The 24955-nt window shown below is 40.9% G+C and overlaps 1 protein-coding gene and 1 long non-coding RNA gene across 2 annotated transcripts; one reads left to right on the top strand and one right to left on the bottom strand.

The window, feature by feature from the left end:
* Positions 1–80: 80 nt before the first annotated feature.
* Positions 81–21186, bottom strand: LOC123980843 (melanopsin-A-like). The gene is made up of 10 exons (XM_046065392.1): positions 21050–21186; positions 17634–17767; positions 14603–14806; positions 10585–10756; positions 9038–9202; positions 8220–8327; positions 4272–4467; positions 4026–4190; positions 2563–2622; positions 81–569 (listed from the first exon to the last, which is right to left on the bottom strand). Exons 1-10 carry the CDS (start codon positions 21184–21186, stop codon positions 408–410), a joined length of 1503 nt encoding a protein of 500 aa, XP_045921348.1. The 3' UTR covers positions 81–407.
* Positions 9418–15805, top strand: LOC123980845. Its single transcript, XR_006827568.1, has 3 exons — positions 9418–9542; positions 10161–10190; positions 14608–15805. It is a non-coding gene; the product is annotated as an uncharacterized LOC123980845 (long non-coding RNA).
* Positions 21187–24955: the final 3769 nt, after the last annotated feature.

Here is a 24955-nt window from a genome sequence, read left to right as displayed (position 1 = left end):
AAAATTATGTTTTTGGGGTTAAAGTAAAAAAAAAACAATCCACCCTCCAATGCTTGTTTACTTAAGTAGCATAAGAAACATTTTCATATTACAGTCTTCTTGACAACTTAACACCTAATACACGTTAGTTGGGACAAAAATATAAGTGCTGTTTGGTTCAGTTGGTACTGGTCGCAGTCTATATTAATCATGGCTACAGCCGTTCTTTGACATTTATCAGGAGTAATTCTGTCCACTACCAATAAATCTTTGACGTAGTCCCCACCGTACCCAACACCGTCATGTTTGCTTTGATCAAATGGCTTTCTTGTGTTCTTCAGGTGTGTTTGAACTCTACACTTCTAATTATCTGACTGGACGTGAGCTGGTCAGGTGGCTGCAGGTGATCAGCTGGAGGGGGCGGGGCTCTACCCAGACCCCGCCTTTGTGTTGTTGGCTGTCTTGGAGCGGGCAGTGCTGGAACCTTTTCGACTGATGGGAAGAAAGGGGCTGGACTCAGAGGTGACGACGATGCTCGGGATTCGACCAATCGTGCTTCTCGTCACGTGTCCCTCTGCAAGATCCCCGCTCTGTCAAACAGGAAAATACAGCTCATCATTTAATTTCAGAATTATATCGCTTTTAACTTATTAAGATTAACAGATTGTACGTATTCAAAAAAACAAAAAAAAAATCCATCCACCAAGTCCAGCTTTGGGAGAAGTATTCCGATCCTTTACTTCAGTAAAAGTACTAATACTAAACTGTGAATATACTCCACTAATGCTTTAAAACCCTTAAGTATTATGAGCTCATGCTGGCTGTACACTAGAGGACAATCAGGCTAATACTGGGTCCGATTCGCAAAGCTGAGGCTGGTTGATGAACAGATTATTGGCCCAAATAATCCTGTAGTGGGAGGGGATTATAGACATACTCTTAAGGCTCCCCAGTTACGGATCGTCAATATTACAATTCCAAATCAGTTAACTTCCGGAAACCTGCAACGGCCAATGAGAGGAAGGTGAGTGGAAAGAGTCACCAGCATGTTGTGTATCTACTCGCACTATAAAACGTGAAAGTGTATAAACCTGCTCATTCCCTGTTCTCAGCCTCGAGTTCATCCACAGTTTGATTCTCTTCTTTTGTTTTTCTGTGCAAAACACAGCCCACAAGAACAACCAGCTGACCTCTAGTGTGTACCAGGCATAAATGTACTTCCAGTATGAAATTAAAGGTACTCAACTCAGAAAAATGTTCCCGGTCAGTGTTTCACCATTATATCTGATGTTTCTGGATTAATATTCCTGCTGCATTAATGTGGATGTTGCATTTTACTGCTGAAGGTTAAGCTCATTCAAACTCTTTATCCTGTTGCGTAGTTTAATCTGCAGCAATACATCATTGTCTATAAAGCCCCTTTTCCACTGCACAGTACCAGCTCGACTCACCTCGACTCACCTCGACTCTACTCGCCTTTTTTTGGTTTTCATTGTGGAAAAGTTGTACCTGTACCTGCTACCAGGTAATTTTTTTTGTATAACCTCCGTCGAGGTTCCAAGCGAGCTGAGGCGAAACTAAAATGTGACGTGAAAACACAGCAGACTGCTGACTGGTCAGAGAGAATATTCACTATTCACTGCATCATCATTGCTGCACCAGACAGAGGCCAGCAACAGAAAGTTTTATATTTTACAGTTTTCGTATGGAATTTCATCACTAAATCCACTTCTGAGAAGTTTTGAGGTGAGAAATCAGCTGCGTAGATTTCCAATATTGACAGTTTTACGAGAAGTGACAGCGGAACAAAAATGTGCTTGAATATTTTCGGAGTTGAGAAGCTCCGCGAGTGGCTGCGGGGGAAGCCTGCTGTGACCCGTGGGAGGAGCGTGTGAGGCCGGCCAGCCGCCCGCTCACAGAGCCCTCTGCTCCCGCCGTCACACAGACCGCTGCAGCAACAACGGCAGAGGAAAACACAGCTGGGAGGTTTTCATACCGTTTATCTGTCTTTACATTCTGAGGAACGTTGAAACGCTTTACCTTAAATAAAGAGACAGCTGTGTGGATTGCTGGTGTGTGTGTCACATTGAAAATTACAGCGCACCAGTTGTGTGTGGCGTAGCTATGACGACCAGCTACATTGAGGGGTACTATCTGTGGGCACTATCTGCAATGGAAAACGGAGCAGGGCCAAACCGAGTCGAGTAGAGTCAAGTCGAGGCGAGTTGAGCTGGTAATGGAAAAACGGCTTAAGATCACCATGTGTTTGTAGCGTCACTGTCCACTAAAAAGTCAGAAAAACAGCCAATTTCCAGCTTTGAGACGATGCATTTTTCAGCTGACACACAGAGGAGAAATTATCTCTTGTTTGTGTCCGATGGTGTCTCTCTCGCCTGCGCCAGTGAAAGCTACATTAGCTAGTAAGGCTAAATTAGCTTAGAAACACAGTTCAGAGCCGCGAAGTAAACCACTCAAAGTGGGTAAATAAGAGACGGAAAACACCACTCACAGATTATTATTTTTATGTTTGCTTTCATAACTTCAGATTAAGATCCGCTGTGTGGACAGCTGGACAGTACTTACGTTTGGGATGCTGCCGCGTTCACTGACTCCTGCCATGGAGATATCAGTGTCACCGGACATCTGCAAAAAAGACACAAAAATGAACGGGAGCCAGTGATTATCAGACTGATTAACCAGCATCCGGCTGCAGCCATGATGGAGATTCTCCTCTGCACCACTTCCTGTCACATTAAATCCCAGGAAAGAATTTAATATATTTAGATTTTCATCAAAAGTATGAGCGAGTAAAGCAGGAAACTGGAGTCATTAAACTCTAATCCGTTTTGCAGAATTTTAAAACACTTTTAAAAACCCGAGCGACTCACTCGATTCAATGATAGATCAAAAGGAAAAGAGGATTTTCTTGTCCGAGCTGAAAAGCACATTGAGCAGAGAAAATATGAAACACAGAGCAGCAGATTAACAACGGTGTTTTGAAAAAAGATGTTCTGGTGTTTGGAGCTGCACAGATCTGCTTTCACCAGACACACACACTACTCCTCACCAGCTGAATGCAGCGATAATGATCTACATGAAGGGTAAAATGCCTTCTGAAAAACACTTGTGGGTGTCCTGCTGTGGTAATCTGCTGTTTAATCTGACTCCAGCTGTGCAAATTATCTCTTTGAGACATCAGGTCAGCTGAGTCAGTGAACTCTTTTAAGTCCCTTCTTACAACATACTTTTATAGGAGAGCCTTTTCTGATTTTTGTTGATTTAATTTTATTCTACTTAATATATTTTTTCTTTTTTTTTAACTATATTTTGTGTTTCTTATGTCTTTTCTTCTTTCTTCTTTTTTGTGTATTTCTAATCTGTGTTTTATTGTATGCGCTTGTTTAAGCACTTTGTAACATGGTTTTTGAAAAGTACTCTAAAAATAAAGATTATTATTATTATCATCGTCCCCTTCAGTTGGTCAGATCCTGACCCCGGGACCTGTCAATCATCTGGATTGGCTGTTATTTGAGCCCGGGGGAAACCTCTGGCTCTCACAAGTGAAGCCAGTGCTGAAGCACCTTAAACCTGCATTCTCTCTAGCAGCCAGCAGGGGGCGACTCCACTGGCTGCAGAAAGTAGTGTGATTGTATCGAAGTCAATAAGAAAATGAGGCTACTTCTCAGCTGATTTATTACCGCAGTAAACACTTGGTCTCAGTCGCTAGTCAACATTGACTGTTTTTAGTAAAATTGCATAAGTGCCGTTAGTAACTATTTATTTTAATCCAAATTATGATGTTTTCCAGAACCTAACCAATTTGTGATGTTTAACATTAATCACTAGTTTTATTTTGTTTCAAACTTCAAACAAACCGTAGAGCCTTAAATGTTGAAAACGTCACTGAAGGCGTTAAAAAGCAACGCCAAGGGTCTTGACCAAGCGGCTTAGGAGTAAGAATGTGTTGACAAACACGATAAAACACTGCAGGCCTGCGGCAAATCAAGCCAGCGGTAACCCATGGGAGGAGCTGGCGAGGCGTTTACCTTTTCGAAGATGCCCGAGTCGTGGCTCTTCATCTTGGACTTGAAGCTGAAGGAGGGTTTGATTTCGGGGAGCTCGGCGGTGTCTCTGCTGATGTCACAGGAGACCTGGCGGCTGGCTGGTCTGGAGCCCATGCTGGACAGGTCAGCTTCAGTGTCCGTCAAACCCTGCAGAGAAAAAAAAAACCACACTCTTTGACTCGCACGGCGGTGCACACACACCTGAGCGCCAAATGGATCTGAGCTTACCGATTCGCTGTCGGAGACGGAGGAGAGGCGGGACTTGCCGTTGCTCTGCCGCCTGAACTGGCTGCTGATGTCGGAGGTCTGGCTGGTCACCGTGGAGCGACGCGTCGACATGAAGCTGCTGCTGGCCGAGCGGAGGTCACGAGGACGGATGCAGAGCAAGGCGCCGAGGAATGGGATGTACTTGGCTAACGCTAACCTGTACAGACACAGAGAGATCCAGAGATTGCCTCCAGCTGGATTGAAGCTTTGATCAGTTCTTCGTTGGTTAAGAGGTTGACTCTACTGTTAGGCAACGGGAGCAGGTGCCTCCTTCCAAGATAACTTCCGTTTTCTGTTTTCACATGTCCAGATAAAAAACTAACTTTAATCACTGTTATGGTTTTATAGTGGGTTTAAGGGAACACCACTTCCCATAAGCTCTAGAGCTCCACCGGTTAGACGTTACGCCTCGACAGAAGAGCCCATGAGCAAGCATCGTGCCTACAGGTCGAAACCAAAGTCTATTCTCACTGACTGTAACCGGCAACTGCACTGAAGTTGTGGGCAGACGGATCTTCTGCTGTTTGTCAAGAAGTAGTGCCTGCACACAATATTTATATATATATATATTTATATTTCTGTTTGTGATCTTTACAGGTGTAATGCTAAGCTAGGCTAACCACACCCTGACTCCAGCTCTGCACTGAACACACATGAGATTGATATCCACCTGAACATATCGCTAACATAACACTATTTTCCAAAATGTTGAAGTATTCAGGGTACAAAGTCAAAGTTTCACGGTATTCTAAAGTGACGCAGTGCTGAGGATGAATTACGGACAGCTGTTACGAACAGTAGCTAGCTGTGTATAGTATAACCCTGTAAATTTGTTTATTAGATGTCACATTATAAGCTTTGACTTTTGAATAAAAGCCACCAAACAGGACTTTAACTAAACCATTTTATTGCTTTTTGTTTGAATATAGAATTTAAAGCTTCAAGCATCAAACAGCTCTCTGCTTTTCCTTCATGATGTTACAGATGTTGTATTAAACACCTAGAGTTACACAAGCTGTTTTCTCTTACACTTTAAAACAAGGTCAGGTGTTCTGCATCAGTCCATTGTGTGTGTTCGATTGTCTCCAGCCCAGTTAACATTCAGGTTAATTGAGCAGCGATTGGTTCAGTTGTTAGAGCGCCTTGTGTGATTGGATCAATCTTCAAACAGTGTGACGGTCCACTGAGCAGAATAACAGGCAGGTTAGCTGGAGTCAAACTAAATTCAGATACTAATGAACAAATAGGTTCAGGTGAGAGCCTGCCGCCGAGCTTTAGGTTGTATGTTGTCGATGTTTTTCTTCTCTAAGGACGATCAATAATCCTCTTCTGAGAGCGTTTAAAACTAAAATTGGTAGATTAAATCAAGAGGGGATTTTGAGGAGGGTTGAAAACGAAAATTAACAGAGATTTAAAACAAATACACAGATAACCCAAACACAACTGAGTCAATTAAAGTATGGGGTAAAGTCAGTCATCATTTAGAACAGGACCTCTGTGTGTCTACTCACGCCTAGTATGTGTTATGAGTTGTAGTTGTTTCCCTGTGAGTTTGAGTTTTTGCCATTGTTTCATATGTCTATTTGCCTGTTTCTCTCGTTCCTTGTCCTTAGTAGTTTATGTCTCCTCTTTTATCTTAGCTCTTGGTCCTGTGTTTTAGTTTGTCTTTGTTCCCAGTCCTGTGCCTCGGTTATGTTTTAGTATTTATTTCTTGTTCCTCGTCTGCATTATTTTCGTCTCTGTCTGTCACTCATGTCTGTCTTCTTGATGCATTAGTTTCCAGTTCAGTGTTTTACTTCGCTTCACTTCGTCTGTTTTCCTTGTTGGTGTTAGTTCAGTGGGGATGTGTCTGCTTGTGTCTTGATTCATTTATATTTATTCCTCTGATCTGTTATGTGTTCAGTAACCTGTGTCATGTCTATTCCCTCCAGTATCCCTCTGCCTGACTGTCTCTCTGTTCTCCTCTCTGCTCTGCCTGCCTCGTTAGCCTCATGTCTTTCTCCTGTGTTGCTCCCGCCCTGCTCGTTAGTCCCTGTGTATATATACCTTGTGTTTCTGTCTTGTCTTTGATGGGTCATTGTTTGTTGTCACCCAGTGTTGCAGTTTGTTCTTGTGTCTTCAGCCTTACTCGCCGTGTCTTCCTGTTACCCTGCTCATTTTTGGATTCTGGTTTTCACCCTTTTTGGATTTCTGTTGGACAGCCTTTGTTTTCAGCCACTCTGTTTGTAAGCGTGCTCGCCTTTTTTTATATTAAAACCCTTCTCTGAACTGTTCCTGCTGGCTTTTCGTGTCCTGCATTTGGGTCCTCCAACCTGCTCAACCCTGCCTATCACCACAAAACTGTAACAGTATGTCTAACCCTTTTCTAGAATTTGTCCAGTAAGATCTAGTTTTTTAAGTGTGTGCCCAGAAAAATATAACTGAGCTTGATGACCTACATAGCGGTGACAGACTGATGCTATTCCAGCAATTTAATGACTTAGCAAATACCTGCCACACACATAGATATCTACAGCTGAGACATTTTAAACGTTCAGATCCCTGGAAAAAACAAAGCTTTCACAATTTATCACAAACCCAAGGAATCCAACGTAAACATATTTCAGTGGCCTGTGATTTATTGTTAACACCAATTTGCTCAGAGGGAAATGGGAGACAGATCTTGAAACACAATTTGATGATAATCAATGGTCCTTACTGCCTCAGGGCGCACACAAAGATAAGTGCTAGATACAAAAGCTGAAAAGTAGTTTCCAACATATTCTTTTACACTCCTGATTAAAAACTGGAGCTTCAGAAGCAAGAACCAGAAATTTCTTCTATATGGCTTGGTTATGCCCAAAACTAGGTCCGTGGTGGGAGGCCATAGAAAATACTCACTAAAGTCTTAAATATGGAATATGGCTCCTCCCCTATAATGGAACTACTGGGAGATTACTTGAATCTGCAGTTTAACTTCATCCATTCAGCTCATGTCTTTGGGATGCCCAAAAAATGTATTTTTGTCTAAACGGACTGCTGTGGATCCGCCTAGCCAATCACAATGGGTGAATAGACTTAACTATTGTCTGGCTTTAGAGAAGGTTACACATTTTTTTAGAAACACAGCCGGGTGAATCTGCACTCCTCCACTATTATTTTATTAATTCCTTTTTCCCCCTCTTTCTTTTATTGCATAAAACTTAAAATGTTTAATAAAAAGGTTCAAAAAAGAAAATGAGTCTTTACGAAAAAATCAAACTAACGTAAACTGTATTTTTTTGTTTGCAGAACTACAATAAACTAAAATTACAGAGTGAATGTCTATTAGGGTCGACATAAGCCTAGTATTTCGGGTTGGATATGAAGTCTAGCGGCAGCAAAGTCGGGAGAAAGCGGCAGAGTAATTTGGGCTTACTTTCACTTTGTCACTGATAAGAGCAAGTACCTCGCAGTGGAAGGTGAAGAAATATGTAGAACGTTTCTCAAGGGGAAAAATCCCACAAAGTCCGTCCAAATTTCTGCATTCACACCTGTCCAAATGAACTGCACCAAGGGGGAAAACGAACTCTGGTGCGATTCGACCGAACTAAATGAGGCAGGTGTGAAATCTCCCTAAAACTAACAGTGAAGCTAATAAAAACTAAACTAAAACTTAACATTTTTAAAAAATATAAACTAGACTGAACTAGCAAACCTGCTTTAAAAACTAAACTGAACTTGTAAAGTCGAAACAGAATAAAAATAAAAACTAATGACAAATGCAAAACTACAATGACCTTGGTAAGGAATCTGTGAAGGTTCTCAGTCGCCCAGGTCACAGATATCCAAGGAAGGTTAAAATCAAGGGCAGCTGGACTTGGTTGAAGATACTCGAAGACGTTTCTTCAGTTGGTAAGGAGGTTATTGTTCAGTCATGCAGCATGTTACCTGTATTTCGGGTGCGTGATGGCGTAGATGATGGGGTTGTGGATGGCCGAGGCCTTGGCGATGACGGCGGGCACAGAGTTCATGTAGGGAGTCAATATGTCTGCGTACCTGAAACACAACAACACCACCACAGTGAGGACCCAGAAGAACCTTTGCAAACGGACACTTCAGCTGCATCGTAGGGGGTCGGGGTCAAGTTCACGTTCCCTGAGGGGAACCAAAGTGGACCACACGTCCATTCTCCCCCCAGCTTGTACTTTAACTTGACCATTTCTGCTATTTTCTACTTTTCCACATTTCTGAGGGAAATATTACACTTTTATCCGGCAGCTTTAGTTACTTTGCAGATTCAGATGAATAATACAATATATAGTAAAAATATAATCAACTAATAAATTAGTTTGTATTATTACTGATTACAATTAAGACTTTATTGGTCCCTTGGTGAAATACACAAGCTACCCAGCAGTGTATAAAAACTATGAAACTAGCTCCACCTTTGCATCTGCAACATTAAAGTGATGAACACATTAATGCATCAATAATAATTTAATTAATTTCTCTTACATTGGCCATTCCGCATGATACTAATAAGTACTTTTACATTATTTTGTACTTTTAGCAGAGTATTTTTCCTGTTCATTTTATTAAAATTAGTTTTCTTGGAGCAGCATCATCAGGTCATTAGAGGAACTGCAGCTAAAGACCATCCCTGACCTCGACATTTGAATTTGGCGGCTGCAGGTTTGAAACTGTGATACTGTGATTTTATCGATGTTGCTGTAAGCAGCACACGTCTGGCGGTGGTCTTGTTTTACCCGGCGAAGGCGGTGAGAGCAACGGCGGAGTACGGCGACCAGGAGATGACGTAGAGCAGGATGACAATCAGAGCGATCTTTGCCATTTTCCACTCATTGTGCATCCGGTGGGAGTCTCGACCGCTGCCATGACTGTGAATGCTGCCGTTTGTCTTCCCCACGGCCCTGAAATCACACAGACACACACACCTGTAGTGCTATACCTGTGGGGACACCGTGCACATGTAACTTATATAATAATATATACTAACCAAAACAAACACAAAAGGGGAAAACTAAATGCGTTTTAGGTTTAGAAACATTTTGAGCCCCCTCTCCTTTGCCTCCCAGTGGTTTGATCAACTTCCTGCTTTCCCCCTTATGTCACTGACACACACAAGTCCGGTTTGAAGAGACCAAAATCTCTACAGTAGATGTGGATCTCAAAGTAACGTTGAGTTTTTTCTCTTTAATACAGATAATACTCATTCATTAATTAGTCACAACAAAAACGATGATGATTACCGTGAGTGCTCTATGTTAGCTTTATTAATGTTACTTAACCTGTTTGGTGGCTTGTTTATTAGCTTGTTGGATGGTAAGTGACCCACTACAACTAACACGGCAATTAGCGTGAACCAACATCAGGCTAATACTGTAGCTCTACCGTGTGACTATAACTCCTCAACCATTAGGCCTAAATGCATAATTCTTTGAAAGGTCAGAAGCTACGTAATACGAATCAATTGTAAATGAACCTATTTAATTTGCTAATAAAGAGCAAAAGGATATTTTCATCCTCGCCTGGTATAAAATTTATATTTTAATAGCAATATCACCATCAAAACCATCATCCAATTCATTATAGTTCAACAGAATACCTTCTAATACACCTTTAACTGTAAATTGGATGAAAAGAATCTAATACACAACAGTTATTACACACTTTTTCAAAAATATACCAGGTGAATGTCCATATTTTGGCCATATTTACTGTTAATATGTTCACTGGTATTGTAAAACACTATTTCTGCCCATACAACCACGTTCCAAATAATATTAAGCTTCCAACATTGAAATATTGATAAAAACAGTGAATATTCATCAACATTCCTGTGACCAAATGCACTCCCATGCTTTACAGGCCCAGAACTTGAGAAAACAGCTGACAAAAGTAAGTCTGCGGTTTTAACTGTATATGTATGTTGGTGCGTTTGTTGTTATTATTAGTCCGTGTGAGTTTTGTGATTTGAGTGATATGAGTTTCACAGCTGCAGTGCCGCCGCTAAAGGTGCGCCAAATATGACATCCAGACTTTTGTCAAACAAGAATAGGCCTATAAACGTTGAATCTGTCAATACGAAGCGACTCTTTTATGTGATTATCTTAATAGACTCTATGTTTTCAAACAAAAAGGAGCTTTACATAGTCAACTTTAATCATATAAAACTCAATTTTCCAACAACAAAAATGTGGCTAGTGAAAATGCTGTGGGGCTAGTAACCACACTGGCTAGTGCGCAAAAACGTTAATGTCAAGCCCTGCCAAACACACGTACGCTGACTGACCGGTTGGTGTTGCGGATGGCGCGGAAGATGAAGAGGTAGCAGTAGATGATGATGAAGAGCGGCAGGAAGAAGGCGAAGATGAAGAGCAGCATAGTGTACGCTCGCACCGACGGGGTAAAGGTCATGTAGTCCCACGAACAGGAAGTGAGCAGGCCCTCCGGGACGTAGGCACCTGAGGGGCGAGAGACATAAACAGACACACAGAGAGAGAGAGTTTTAATGTCCCATCTGGACACTCTTGTTGCCACGGCCACACATTTCACGCTCTGTTCAAACACAAACGTGCAGCCTGACAGACTGAGAGGAAGAAAAGGGAGGGCAGGTTCTGACCTCTTGGCGTCACTGGGAGCCATTTAGTGTTATTTTTGCACGTGAAGGGCTCCGCGCCGTTAAGTTAACAAGAATAAACATGCAACATCTGGTTAGAAGTCTTTCAAAATAAAAGTAGTGAATTTGGATAATTTTAGACAATAAAACTATGTCCACCCAACCACCTCCTTACATTTCTGTTATTTATATAAATGCTCCGTATAGCACCTTTCTAGTCTTTTCGACCACTTAAAGTGCTTTTACACTACATCCACTCACTGAGCCTAAGTGCTCAAACAGAACTGGCAATTCAGGGTTCAGTATCTTGCCCAAGGACACCTCAACATGTAGCCTGGGATTGAACCTCAGGCAACCTGCTCTACCTCCTGAGCCACAGCCGCCATGCTTACTTTTAGCAATGACGCTAAAGGGTTTTGCCAGTGAAAGGGGTCTTCACCATACATTAACACTTGGGAGGGAGAACGGTTTGCATTTAATCAGTCGTAAGCGAACACTTAGACAACACTTAGAGAGGGAGACAATGCTGCGCGAATATATACTCAGGACTCTGCAATCAAGTACGATTTTAAATAGATCATATTAATATGTGGCGGTTGGCGGTGATACTGTTGCGGGCCGCCACAAACAAATCAATGTATGGGAAACACTGACTGAGTGATGACCTAAACGTGCTCCGGCTCAGATCGTTAGGCGCAGTGTGAGCGCAGGCCAGCGGTGGAGTGGGGAGGAGGGACAATCACGGAAACCGGGCCTAGTGTGACTACGCCCTAAGTCCCTCCCATTGGTGGACCACCATAATATGTGTAATTCTGGGCTCAGTTCAAACAGGATCAAAAAATAAGTTGTCTCTCACCATTGACTACCGGACATATTTTTTTCCAAAGTAAGGTTCCATGAGCCGGAAGTGGAAGCGAATGACTGAAGCTATGTTCACACTGAAAGCGAATCCAGCGTTTCGGGCGGCTTGATTACATACAAAGTCACGAATTCCTGCGAATTTGCTCCAGGCTGTGTGGAAGTTTTTTTAACTTGAGTGTGAAATTTGCATGGAGCTATGTTGCAAAAAGCCTATCAGCGTTGAGATTGTCCGGACGTCACCGATGGCTTGAGAGCGTTGTTTGGAGAGGACCAAGCAGAGCGGGTTATTGACACCGCTGGCCGACGGAGAGCTGCTAAACTACGGGGAAGTGTAGAAGAAAGAGACGGGAGCAGCGCTGCAGCTTTTGGACAAATAAACCCCCGTCTGGATTATGCTCTGACAGCTACGCTTGTCAGCAGCTAGCTTCCGTGCATTTGCGGTTCCACTGTTATTGTTAGCGTCGGTTGGCACCCAGAGCTCTGTTGGACTACACTATATCAAAACCGGACAAATCTGGACGTTACTTGGAGAAAAGAAAGCAAGGAAGTTGAACTACCTGGTGAGTTCAGAAAACATGTGTCTGTAACTTTATACCAGCTATCGTTGTACTTTACTGGTAACAAGTTAGCATAGCGTAGCCCTGATCAATCCAAACTACATTCAGAAAACAAACAATTTAGAAGTTGTTGTCCTGCTGACAGACCTGACAAAGCATGAATTCATAGGTGTAACAAATCTGCATCATATTGTAGTTATTTCGGCATCAGTTTGATCCGTTTTCATTTCAGCTAACATCACTGAAATGAAACTAAAATAAGGAGAAATAGCGTTATAGAAATAAATTGTTGCGTGTTGCTAATGATATCAGCTGCAGTGTTTTCTGTCTGTCAACATGCAAACAAAATGTTTCCTCGTGGTTAAATGTCTCTCTGTGTTTATCTCCTTAACAAGAACACAGCCAAGAGACCACATACTGTATAAACACTGAGGCTGTTCTGCTATTTCTGCCTTCAGCACTGATTTATTCTCTTATCCTCTTTCTTGTTTTGCTTTGTTGTATAAAGAGGAAAATAAAGAGTAAATATCCAACGAAGGTTAAAATCAAGGGCAACTGGACTTGGTTGAAGATACTGGGAAACGTCTTCCAGTATCTTCAACCAAGTCCAGTTGCCCTTGATTGTAACCTTCGTTGGATAACTATGACCTGGATGACTGAGAATCTTCATAGACAAAGAGTAAATGACATTTTTTGTAGGTAATATTGTGTAAGTTGTGTATTTGAAACAGTCAGTGATATTTTTCAATGTGAATATAAACTTTCAGATGCGTGAATGTTTTTATTGTCAGTGTTTTATCGTTACAAAAAGTTCTGATCTTTTCCTGTATTAGAGTGTACTCTTTCTAGTACTTTATTTATATATATATATATATATGAAGGAAATACATCGGGAACATGTGTAAGTCATGCATATGATGTGTGCATTGTTTCTTTTTGGTGTGAATTTTCATCTGTTGTCTAAGAGATCAAAGATTGAATATTTGTTTCTATGAAACTATAAAATTACACATTGTCCTACTTTGTTTTAATTATTAATGTTTAATTTCATGCTTGTCCCATAACAGCAGCTGGCCTCAGTCTGGCCCCTGAGAGCCGTCACTGGAAATGAATGACAAAGAATTACCCAGGGGAAAAAGTTCAAACGTATGATCAAATTTAAAGATTTAACAACATACCAGACTCCATTCAAATGACAGCACGTTTACATTGGGTTAGAAGGTTGACAGACTCTACGTTCACCTCCAGCTGCTCCAGACCTGAACCCAGGAACTCATCAAGTCCTGAATCAGATTCCTGAAGAAATGTTTTCTTTCATTCTCCACATGTCCTCATAAATATAAAAAAACTCAATCTTAGAATCACATACTGCTAAAAGCAAATGGCACATTTATGACATGACCTCTGCTCTGAAACATTTTCAACCTGAAGGATTTATAGGAGCTTTTCTGTTTCAATACATTATAATTTACATATATCTTAGTAGAAATGAGAGACAGTCTGGTGAGGAGAATGAGAAGCAGGTGAGGGGAAGAAGGAAAACAAACCACGTGTAGCGCGTGTGAACATGAACTATAGGCGACTGGAGCACAGACACCGTACGCCGGTATGGTTTATGTTATATTATTCTTTTTCCTATTTTCCTCTAGCACCATCATGAGGTTCTCCTTCCAATGGACCACCACCTTACTTTGGAAAAAATATGTTCGGCAAGAGACAACGAATTTTTTGATCCCGTTTGAATTGTGGTCTGAATTACACATATGATGATGGTCAATTTATAATATATATTTAATGTAAAACTGTATAAGACAAAAAGTCAAAAATACAAAATTACAAAGACTACAAACCCAAAAGTCGCGTATGTGACGTAACTCTTTCTCTAAATGACTGAAGCTAACGTCAAAGAACTTCCATGAAAGGATGATGTGATAAAAGGCCAGAGAGTCGTTGGATTAAACAAATGATGAGATATATATCTGCGAGGAACAAAGCTACGTTATCTAATTAGCAGCAACCAACCAATGAACGTTAGCTAGCATTACCGCGGTAACATCTTGGTGACGTACATTGTGCGAGACGAGAGATGTAGTTCACTCAACTGTTTTCACACAAAATAACATGTAACTTTATAAAATGATCTTTTAAGTTGACAAACATCGTGTGTGTGATTCAGGGCTCTGTTCAAACAGATAACAAACATATAAACGAATAAGGTCCCATATAACAGAGTGTGTGTGTGTGTGTGTGTGTGTGTGTGTGTGTGTCCTTACTCCAGCCGAAGAACGGCGGCAGGCTCCAGCCCAGGGAGTACAACCACGCCGCCATGATGACGACGAGGGCCCGTTTTCGTGACAACACCCCGATGGAGGTCAGAGGTCGCGTGATAACGAAGTAGCGGTCGACAGCGATCACCGTCAGCGTGATCATGGAGCAGATCCCGAAGAGAGCGCCGCAGAACGCGTACAGCTCGCAACCTAAAGACAGAGACAAGATTACAGTAATGGGGACAGATAGTGTTTGAAAAATGTGCTATGCTTAAGAAAGAAGAAGCATTTAAGACTTTCAATGAACTTATAGGACAGGAACTGGAACAGGAAACGCCTGCAAGTGAAAGACATGGCGTAAGATAGGTAACAGTCTATTTGTAAGTGACATGTGATATAAAGATTCAGTTGCTTTGTATGTCATGGAAAACACAATGGGGGCAACCAACTGTTTAAAAGCAGACTATCGAGCCTCTAGGTAGTTAGATAGATACGCATGTTTTCAAATAAAGTGGACTAAAGGGAGTGCAAAATGCGTAAAAGAAAACTCTGCAGGCAGTTTAACGAGACATACAGGTGCAGAAGATGCTGATGATGTTTAATTAATTTATGAAGGACACAATAACTGCTCCTCTCTTACAGTCATCGCAGCCAAAGAAAAGTCAGACTGTGGTTTAATGAACTGATCAATCCTCCCTGAAAGAGTAAATTTCTTGTTAAAAGACAGACTCAACAAGATAAACCAGCACCTCCTCTGCTTGTCTTTCTCTTTTTCTTTACACTCTGTGATTAAAACTTAAAGTGAACTCTCTCTCTGCCTTATTAAAATGACCTCGGGGCATCTGTCTGGGGAGACGGAGGATCGAGGATCGACTCAAATGAAAACACTTCGCCTTGTTTTCTCTGAGCTGAACATTATACTTTCATGGTGGGAAATTAAAACGGATCTGAAAGCCTGAAGGTGGAGGGGGGGGGGACACAGACAAGGACTGGATCAGATCTTTACAAGTCTGTGCACTGGTACTTGGTAGCTTTGGGAGAACATATATTTCCTATCTTGTATCTCTATATCCAATTTTCCTACAAATGTTCAGTGCCAATCGTTTAGTTGTTTAAAGAACCACACCAGCAGTTTTAGTCCATGAAATAAAATTTGCAGACCATTTTACACATGATCGGTATCATCTTGATTTCCTTTGCTCCAGGCAGCCTTTTTGGTGTCAGTTCTTTTTGCTAAAAATCTACTTTTAGAGATTTAAAACTTGCCACAGAAAGATAATCCATCACAGTTTAGTGCCCGATGACACCAGCTTTCAATTAAATTGCTAAAACATAAATCTGTTCCTGCTCTTATCCCTATGGGTTTACGCTTAATGAAGAAGCTTCACACCAACCAAGTCTTTCTCTGTTATTATCCTCATTTCTCATCTTTGCTTTCTCTTAAAATATTCCTAACCAGAAGGACAGTCACAGAGCACAGAACTCCTACAAGGCCAACAGTCCAGTCTTCTATGAGACCCAAATCTACAAGCGCTGCCACCATAAACAGGGTTTCCGCGGAGTCTTAAAAAGCCTTAAATTTCAAAATCAAAATTCAAGGCCTTAAAAAGTCTTAAATTTGCTGAAGTTTGTGTTCTAGGTCTTAAAAAATTAAAAAAAAATTTCAAAGTCCATGTAACAGTACCTCTAATGCTCATTGAAATGATCTTTTTATCTCCCACATATAATTTGCTGTAATACGACTACAAAGATCTACATGCCGGTGTCGTGTTATTGCAGCGAGTCTCTTGTGGTTTGTACCACAGATATTAAACGGATTTATTCTTCAGCTGTGCGAAAGTGCAACCTTAGTGACTCTTGCATGAAAGAAGCAGAGCTTAGGGTTTGGTTAAAACCAGTTGCTAGCAACGTATTTGTGTCCCAACGTATAAGTGTCCCAAAACGACAATCAACCAATCATAAGCGGTCGCTGTCAACTCATTTTGTTTCTGTGAGTGAATAAACAAAAGCTGCCCGTCCTCACAAGAAAAACAGCCGTGTAGGTCAATTATTACACCGCTTATTACAACAGATGTTGAGATTTTTAGTGACCTCTAGTGGCTGTACGGCAGTAGCGATGGAAGAAGTCAGTAGACGTATTATAAACTATAAAGAGCATAAGGAGGTAGAATGGGTTAAATACAGGACTTGCACACAGGAGAGCAGCATTCGAATCTTATTTCAAATCAAGTAAATGTAGAGTAAGTTCGATCACACCAGCGTTTAATTAATTTGCTAAAAATAAATCTGTCCCTGCTCCTATCCCTATGGGTTTACGCTTAACGAAGACGCTTCACACCAACCAAGTCTTTCTCTGTCATTGACCAAAATACGTAGATTGTCACGTGTCCAAAAACTACATATGTGACCGTTGGCGAATACCAATCCAGCGACAGGTGTACTGGAACTTGAATCACGTGACGTTAAACATGTGGTAAATGTTGTGAAACGGTGGTAGTTTGGTTAGGTTTAGTAAAAGATTGTGGTTTTTCTTTAAAACAAGTACATTACGTCACATGATGATTTTCATGTACAAAATGTCATATAACTTAAAACATGTGACCTTTGACTTTCTATAACGCGGGACTCAAACCTCAGTCTCCTGAGTTAAAGTCCCAAGATTTCCTGACTCGTCCATCCCATCACCTCCTTACGTGGACTTTGACTACATCACCTGACTTCTTCTGCCACTAGAGGTCGCGGCCTAACAACAAATGTAAATATGTGTCACAATAAGCTGCTGCATAACCGACCTGCGATGCTGTTTCTCCGCACCAATTTTCATGAAAATTGAGCCAGTAGTTTTTCTGTAATCCTGCCGACACACAAACGGCACCGAATACGTGACCTCTTTAGGTTAAAGGAGGTAAAAATAAAGTGAGTAATTTGACCATTTTGGGCCTCAAACAAATGACACCGTGTGAAAAGTTCAGAGGGGAAACTGACAACAATACGTCGGTGCTAGACCTTCATCAGGCAAAAGGTGACTTGTTTCTACCTTTCTCTCCAAAGATCCACCTCCTGTGCATGCTGGTGATGAAGAAGGTGGGCGTCTGGGTGACACACATCAGCAGGTCTGCGATCGCCAGGTTGATGATGAACATGTTGGCCGGCGTCCGCAGGCTGCGACTTCTGCAACACACACACACACACACAGACCGCCATGTTTAAGCCACGAGACCAGAGCAGGTTTAACGCCACGGTAAGAGGGGTTTCTCTGGTGTGTGTGGTTATAATTAACAGACAGACACGAGTGGAGAAAGCTGAAAGAAACTCAGAAACAGACTAAAACAAACGTAATCACTGTTTGACCGCTTCAAGATAGAAAGTTCAAAATTCCACATCTTCAGAGCACGAAAAAGACCCTCAAGTTACCATCAACTACAAAAAGACAACTAAAAAACGGTGTCTTCATCTTCTTAATGTGATGCCTTTCCTGTTGAGTCCACACAGACTGAATTGATAGGACAGGCGGGATGTTGGTAATCTAAACTTTACGGTTTTCTTTTTAATTACTAACATGCATTGGTCAAAACTGAAGTTATTTGTCAAAACTATTCACACAGTAAGTTGAACAGAAGTGTATGTGGACCAAACTGTGAATCATTTATCATTGCTTTCACACAAAATACATTCATTTACTGCTTTCTCCAAAATCCATGAACTCTTTTCTCATCTGTCCTCCATCACCTGCGAAACAATATATATTTGGAGCATATTTTTCCAACAGATTCAAAACAGAATGATGGCAAATGTCCTGAAATTCTGCAGAAACCAGATGGAAATAAACAGAAAATCTTAGCAGAACTCTGTGCAGTGATTTGAACAATGTTTGGTTTAGAGCTGCAGTGTGAGTGTGAAGCAGGAAATGTGCTTGTATTTAGAAGACTTGATTGAAGGGGTTGCAGTGTTGGGAGCAATTACAGTAATGTATTTCTTTTTGCTGTAACGCAGTAATATAACGCATCACTAAAAGAAAATCGGTAATATTATACCCGTTACAATCTCAGTAATGTGCATTACAACGCGCTTTAACCCAAAATTAAGTTGTGTTTTGTTTTTTTAATAATTCACCAACAATGAGAAACATTTTGGAAGCAGAGTAAAAGAGTAACGTTACTTCCTGTTGCGGGAATCCGATGGTCGAGATTGTAGGCCGGGTGCAAACTACGGGTGAGCTCGGCTCCTCTTAACAAGACGTTAGCTCCCCTGATGGATCATGGGTAAATAGATTTCTATTGGCTGTGTGTTTGTGTTTTAACAAATTCCTGATCAGAGAGGCTGCTGTCACTTCATAATGATTCAAATAATCAATGATCTTATGCTGCTGTACCTCGTGCGTAAGTGCGCACAGCGTCTTTCTTAATGGGGAGATGATCCATCCTATTTCACCCAGGTTGCACTCTCCTGTCATACATAGGCCCTAAATCTTTCTGAATCGGAAGAACAGCAGCTGTGCAATCAAGATCTTTGGCTTTTCGATAAAGGAGATGTAACATCTGAGTCAGGGCCAAACTTCAAACCATTTTTCTTCAAATTCCAATAAAAGCTTGTATCTAATAAGCTGTCCTTTAAAGCTGATTTAATCAGTCTCCTCCTGCTGCTGCTGCTCTCTAACTTAAAGCTAACTGGCTGGATTAATCATGCGGTTACTAAAGGAGGACGAGGAAGAGCCCACACGGAAACGTCACTGCTTCACTACCAAATTTAACATTTAATCAATAGAAGACCCTTCATGGACCAGGTCTGCCTCAAATGGTCCAATCAATAGGTCGGTCGAGCTCATCTTAAGTGCTGAAGCTTCTTCAAAAGACTCCAGCAAACGCTCTGTTTCAGAGACATTTTCTGTGCAGTGATGGAAGATAAAAAAACGCAGCGCAGGGTCGATAAAAGACAGCAGACACGACTCATTACCGACTCTCCCTCTGCTTATCACAGCGGGAGATGAACTGAATTGAAGGTTTTAGAGGAGAAACAGAAACAAAAGGTGTTTGCTCGTCAAACGATGTTTCTCCCACTTGTGAATTATCTTTTATTTCAACACCAGGAAGGAAAATAGAACTGAATCCTTTCAGTTTGTGCAGACTGACAGTCTTTCAAACAGCACACAAAAACCAGACTTTTTCCTGTAATTATCACATCACGTGCGTGAGAAGAAGCAGCTCTAAAAGAAAAAAACATGAAGCTGCTCTGCTTTTAACTGGAACCACAAGAAGAAAACACATCACCGATATTTTCACCTCGCTTCATTGGCTTCCTTTTGCTTTCAGAGTACAGGTCACATTTGTACGAACAGAAAAGGCTCCTCCTGCAGTCTAGATTTGCAGCTTCCATTTTGTCACATGTCCCTTGGCGTCGCTTTTTAACACCCTGGGTACGGTCTTTTTTGTACGTGTAGGCCTCCGTTGTCAAATTAGCAATAATAAATATGCAAGACTTTCAAAATAAAACTAGTGGTTAATGTGAAACGTCACAATTTGGGTAGGTTTAGGCACCAAATCCACTTGTTTAGGTTTAGCAAAAGATCCTGGTTTGGGTTAAAATAACTACCTTACTTACGTGAGTTAAGTAACGTAACCTACATAACTTCACTAAAAGGAATCAATGTTGACTTTTTGTTTCACATGGGAAACCGGTATCTGTTATTTACTACACACTTGCTTCTACAGTTCATAAATGATGCCAAAGGGCTTCCCCCACTAAACTATGACATTAAAGCGTTGAGAATCAGCACAAATACTTTTAAACGTTTATCTGTTTTTACTTTCTACTGTATGATTGTATGACTGTGTTAAAGCTCTGCGATGTGACCAGGTGTACAACTATTTTCCTGTTTCTGTGCTAGCTCTGGGACAATGAAAAACTTTAATCTGAGGTTTGGATTTACATAATTACAGAAGTGGATGATAAACAATATGATCGAGGGGATTTAAACCTGCAACAAGTTCAGCTGCTGAACTCGGCAAAAAAAAAAAGATCAAACACAGGAAATATTAAAGGTGCAATGTAAAAGAATTTCACAGTTTTAAACTTTCAAAAAATTACCAGGATGTGAAGAAGTGACAGCTCTGATGTCAAAGACCTCTATGTGTTAGTTTGCAGAGATGTCAACTGGAGTAAGTTGCTAACCAGCTAAAACCACTTTGTACCTCGGGAGGCGAAAGTCCGATAGTTCAGCTCAGGCCTCCCGTCGTAGTTTCAGCTGTCAGATAAAAGCTAAAATAAACTCTCAAAAGGTCAAGAAAGGAAATATTATTACACCTAATGTGAGTTTATTTTGTTTATAAAGAGTGAGGCAACGCATGTACACAAACTGTACGCAGTCAGAACGCACTACACACTCATCTGACATCATACTTGTATGAATGGTACGTTTTTCCAAACGCCATATTAGGGCACAGGAAGTTGTCGTACTTGCAGAAGGCGTATATGACCAGGAAGTTGCCGATCATGCCGGTGATGCCGACGGCGAGGATGACGGAGCCGATGGTGTAGTGGGCGTGGTCGGGCACGTCCACTGTGGGGAAGGGGTACTTGGGCTTGGGCGCCATCGCCACCTGGAGGACAAAACAGGAAAGGACATGTAAATGTGACGATGCTGCAGGTAATCACCTTCCTGGCAGTTTACTTTGCAGTGTGAACAGCGTGTTTCTGCTTTTTGAATTTTAAATTACTGTCACAGTGATGACTTCCCCGAGTCTCGAGGCGTTTCTCAATCTGTGTTATGTTCTTGTGAAACGCCATCAGAGGGAGAGGCAAACTCGTTAACTCTGCTGCTCTTATAACAGCAGCTGTCACGTAACTTCACTGTCATTTGATGAATGAGGAGAAGAAGCTAGCAAAGTGTGATTTACGGGTGTGCGGGTGAAAATCAGTAGTTCCGCATTGATATTAAATAATTGAGTGAAATTTTTGTAGCATCGGTCATAATTCAGCAGCGGCGATGCGTCGAATACAGGGGAACCATGTCTCTGTAATGTGGACGTCAACATTACCTTATTAATTAATACTTATATAATCGATTTTTAAAATCTGTGAATCGAAAAAATAACTAAACCCAGCTTTAATAATTGATCATATTTACAGTACAATGTCAGTAAACTATGAGGGCAAAAAACAACAACAAAATAATCCTTTGATATGGTAATCAAGGTAAAATGTTCAGTTTATCGTGATTTTGATTTTAGGTGAAATCGTCCAGCCCTAACTGTAGGATTACTGCATAAGCATTTGTAAATATTTTCTGTTTTAACATTGCATTGGTGTTTACAGTGTACTTTTCAGCATCTCTCAGCAGATAACGTTCACTCTACAACATTGAATGGAAATGCATCCATGAGCCTGTGAAAGAAAAAAGGGCTTTAGACTTAGAACGACAGTGCGTGCATGGTATATCCAACAATGTGTTTGTCGTTTGATGCAAATGCTTCACTTTGAGATGTGTTTATGTTATTTTGAATGCAGTGTTTGATATTGAGGGAGGCATTTTGCAGTTTGAGTGCTACATCGCATCATTGCGACCTAAGAGAAGGAAAACCACACATCAGATGTTGGAAATCGCAGCAGTTTAATTCTCCACCTCAGCAGAACTCAGCTTTCTCTAATATATTGATGACTTTATCCCACACAGTGAAAAACCTTCACATCCGTCAGCCTAATTATCACCGACTACCGACCTTAATTCCTTTTGAAAGACTAACATCTCCTGTACATCGCTGTTTCTAATTAACATGCTCTGAGCTCCCTCTCTCTGTCGTGTCTCACATCGCTTCGTCCCGTCTCCCTGTTGCCACGCAAACGGCATAAATTACTCCTCTGCCAGCAGAAACATCCGACATCAGAGATGGAAGTCAGTCAGAGCAGCAGCCTGTTTAATTTGACTCAGGACCAAACTGCAGTTTTAATAAAAAGATTCTGTGGACCCTGGCATGTCAGTGTACTTCCACTCCAACATCTTCACAAACCTCACAAAGTTCACAAAGTTCACCTGCACTTTAGTTTGTTAAAATATTTTTACACCCTATTAATTACATTTAGCAAAGTAAAATCTATAAATACTCCTAATCTACTAATACTTTTTTCTTTAACATATGACCCATAGAGTGATTCCAGTGTGATGTTACATGTGGTTATATAATTACATCTGGACAGAGCGATGTGCTCTACAACAAATAAACATCACCAACGTTGTTGACACAAAATTTTCAGCCTGTATGCAGAAAAAATATAAGAAATGTTATTAAAAAATGTTCATTTTAATTTTATTTCTGTTCACAGTCCTGCCTGTTTCCAGTCTTGGAAACCCGCCACGCATCAGAACTGACTTGTTAAAACAACCAGTAGGCTTTCCAATCTGCTTCAAGGGGCCTTGGCGTCGCTTTTTAACGCCCTGGATAGCCTTTGGTGTCCTTTTTGGAATGTAGGGCTCCGCGGTCAATGATAATTATACAACGTCTGGTTACACTTTAAAAATAAAATTGTTGGTTAGGTTAAGGAAAAGAAGTGGTTTGGGTTAAAATAACAACATTACTTATGTGACTGAACTTACGTTACTTGAGTAACTTACATAACTTGAATAAAAACATTTAATGTTGACTTTTTGTTTCACATGAGAAATGGTTAAAAGTACGGCTTCTGGCCCACCATCCATCCCAACCACCTCCTTACTCTGACTGTTCTGCTAAATATCCTACACCTACTTTTAGCGCCACAGGGCGTTACAAACTGACGCCAACGGGTCCTGAACATCCAATGTAAGGAAGCAAATTTTCACCCAAAGTCATGTCATGTTGCCACAAAAACTCGAGCCAAACCACTTGAGCATTTCACAGTTTAACACACACCCTCCTGCGCAAACACTGGCGCTTGACTTTGATGCTTCCCCTCCTGCAGTGACCCATAAAGCGAGACGTCACCTCCGGCACGCTTTGGGTTAAATGTTCATTAGGTTGTTAACGCTCTGAGCTCCACTCGGCAGCCAGCATAAAGAGGAAGCTGTGAAGGACGCGGTGACAGTGATGGCGTCCGACATGTTGTGACAGATAGAGGAGTTGATGCAGCAGGCAACAAACAAACCAACACGCCGGCTCAAGGACACGCAGCCATCTGACTGCAGCGGGAATCAGCACAAAGTCACTTCTAAAAACTAAACTACCTTTGGTTCAGTGTGGATTTCTTCCTACAGTTGTTTTTGTCAGCAGAAAAGGGGGGAGTTGTATTTTCTGTTATTTTTACCTCTTAAACCCTAATGTTACCTTAAATTTCCCTTTTGTTACATATTCAAAACATGCAAATTCTAAACCAGTCGTTTCAGAGCGTGGAGTAAAAGCACTATTTTCCCTGGAAAAGATAATAATTGCTGTTTTGTTTGATATAACAACAACCAGTGGTGGAGGAAGTCTGAATACTTCCTGTACTTCAGTAAAAGTACAAATACCTTAATGTAAAAACTACTACATTGAAAATGATACTAAAGTAAAAGTATGTAAGTATAATCAGGAATATGTACATAAAGTAATAAAAGCAAACTACTCTTTGTCCTGTGACTGTACTTTTATATATTTTATTATTATTCCTTATGCATTTATGTAAAAGCAGGATTTTCAGCTAATGATTAATGTAATTATGGATTAATCTGCTGATTATTTTATCCATTAATTGACTGATTGATTTTTGAAATTCTTAACATAGTGAGAAATGCCATCACAGTTACGCAGAGCCCAAAGAAAATTACAAATCTTCAACAGCAAAATCTTCAAAAAACAAACAGCAAATTGTCACATTTGTGGAACCATGAAATGTTTTTACATAAAAAATGACTTAAATGATCAAAATAGTCAACTGACCAATCGTTTCAGCCGTACTTATATAAACTGTAATTTATTTTAAACTCTGTGTGTAAAAATCTGACTTTGTAAAGTAACTGAAGCTGTCAGATGTAGTGAAGGAAAGTACCTCTGATTTGTACCTCAGTACTTGAGTAAATGTATTTAATAACTTTCCATCAGTGAAAACAACTTTTTGTTTAGCTGTCTGGCCTGCAGCTTTATGGTTTAGAGAAAATCCGTGCACGAGCTGCCTGACAGGGAAAAACAGCCAGTAAGTGACTTTTGTTAAAAGAATGTACATGAATATTTATCCAAATGTTCCTACAGTCTGTGGCTGGTTTTGAGGAAACCTTTTCCATCCCGTCAGCAGGTTTTATTTATTTTTATTTTTTGCTGCAAGGTCACAAATCTCTCAGATTAACTGTGGCAGGTCGAGGGCAGCGCGGCCTGTCAGAGAGGATCCAGCTTCACCCACCACCGCTGCGTTTGACTT

The sequence above is a fragment of the Micropterus dolomieu genome, linkage group LG12 (assembly GCF_021292245.1).
Source record: "Micropterus dolomieu isolate WLL.071019.BEF.003 ecotype Adirondacks linkage group LG12, ASM2129224v1, whole genome shotgun sequence".
Lineage (NCBI taxonomy): Eukaryota > Metazoa > Chordata > Actinopteri > Centrarchiformes > Centrarchidae > Micropterus > Micropterus dolomieu.
Note: the sequence above shows the minus strand (reverse complement) of the source record. Positions and strands in the feature narration are given on the sequence as shown.

What these genes read in the sequence shown, in the direction of transcription:
- LOC123980843 (XM_046065392.1), bottom strand. Translation starts at nt 21,186, where the DNA reads ATGGCGCCCAAGCCCAAGTACCCCTTCCCCACAGTGGACGTGCCCGAC. An exon ending in GCCATCCGCAACACCAACCG is followed by an intron (nt 9,203 to 10,584) that starts GTCAGTCAGCGT and finishes GTGTGATTTCAG; the next exon opens with GGCCGTGGGGAAGACAAACG. An exon ending in ACTCGGGCATCTTCGAAAAG is followed by an intron (nt 2,623 to 4,025) that starts GTAAACGCCTCG and finishes TCTTTTTTGCAG; the next exon opens with ATGTCCGGTGACACTGATAT.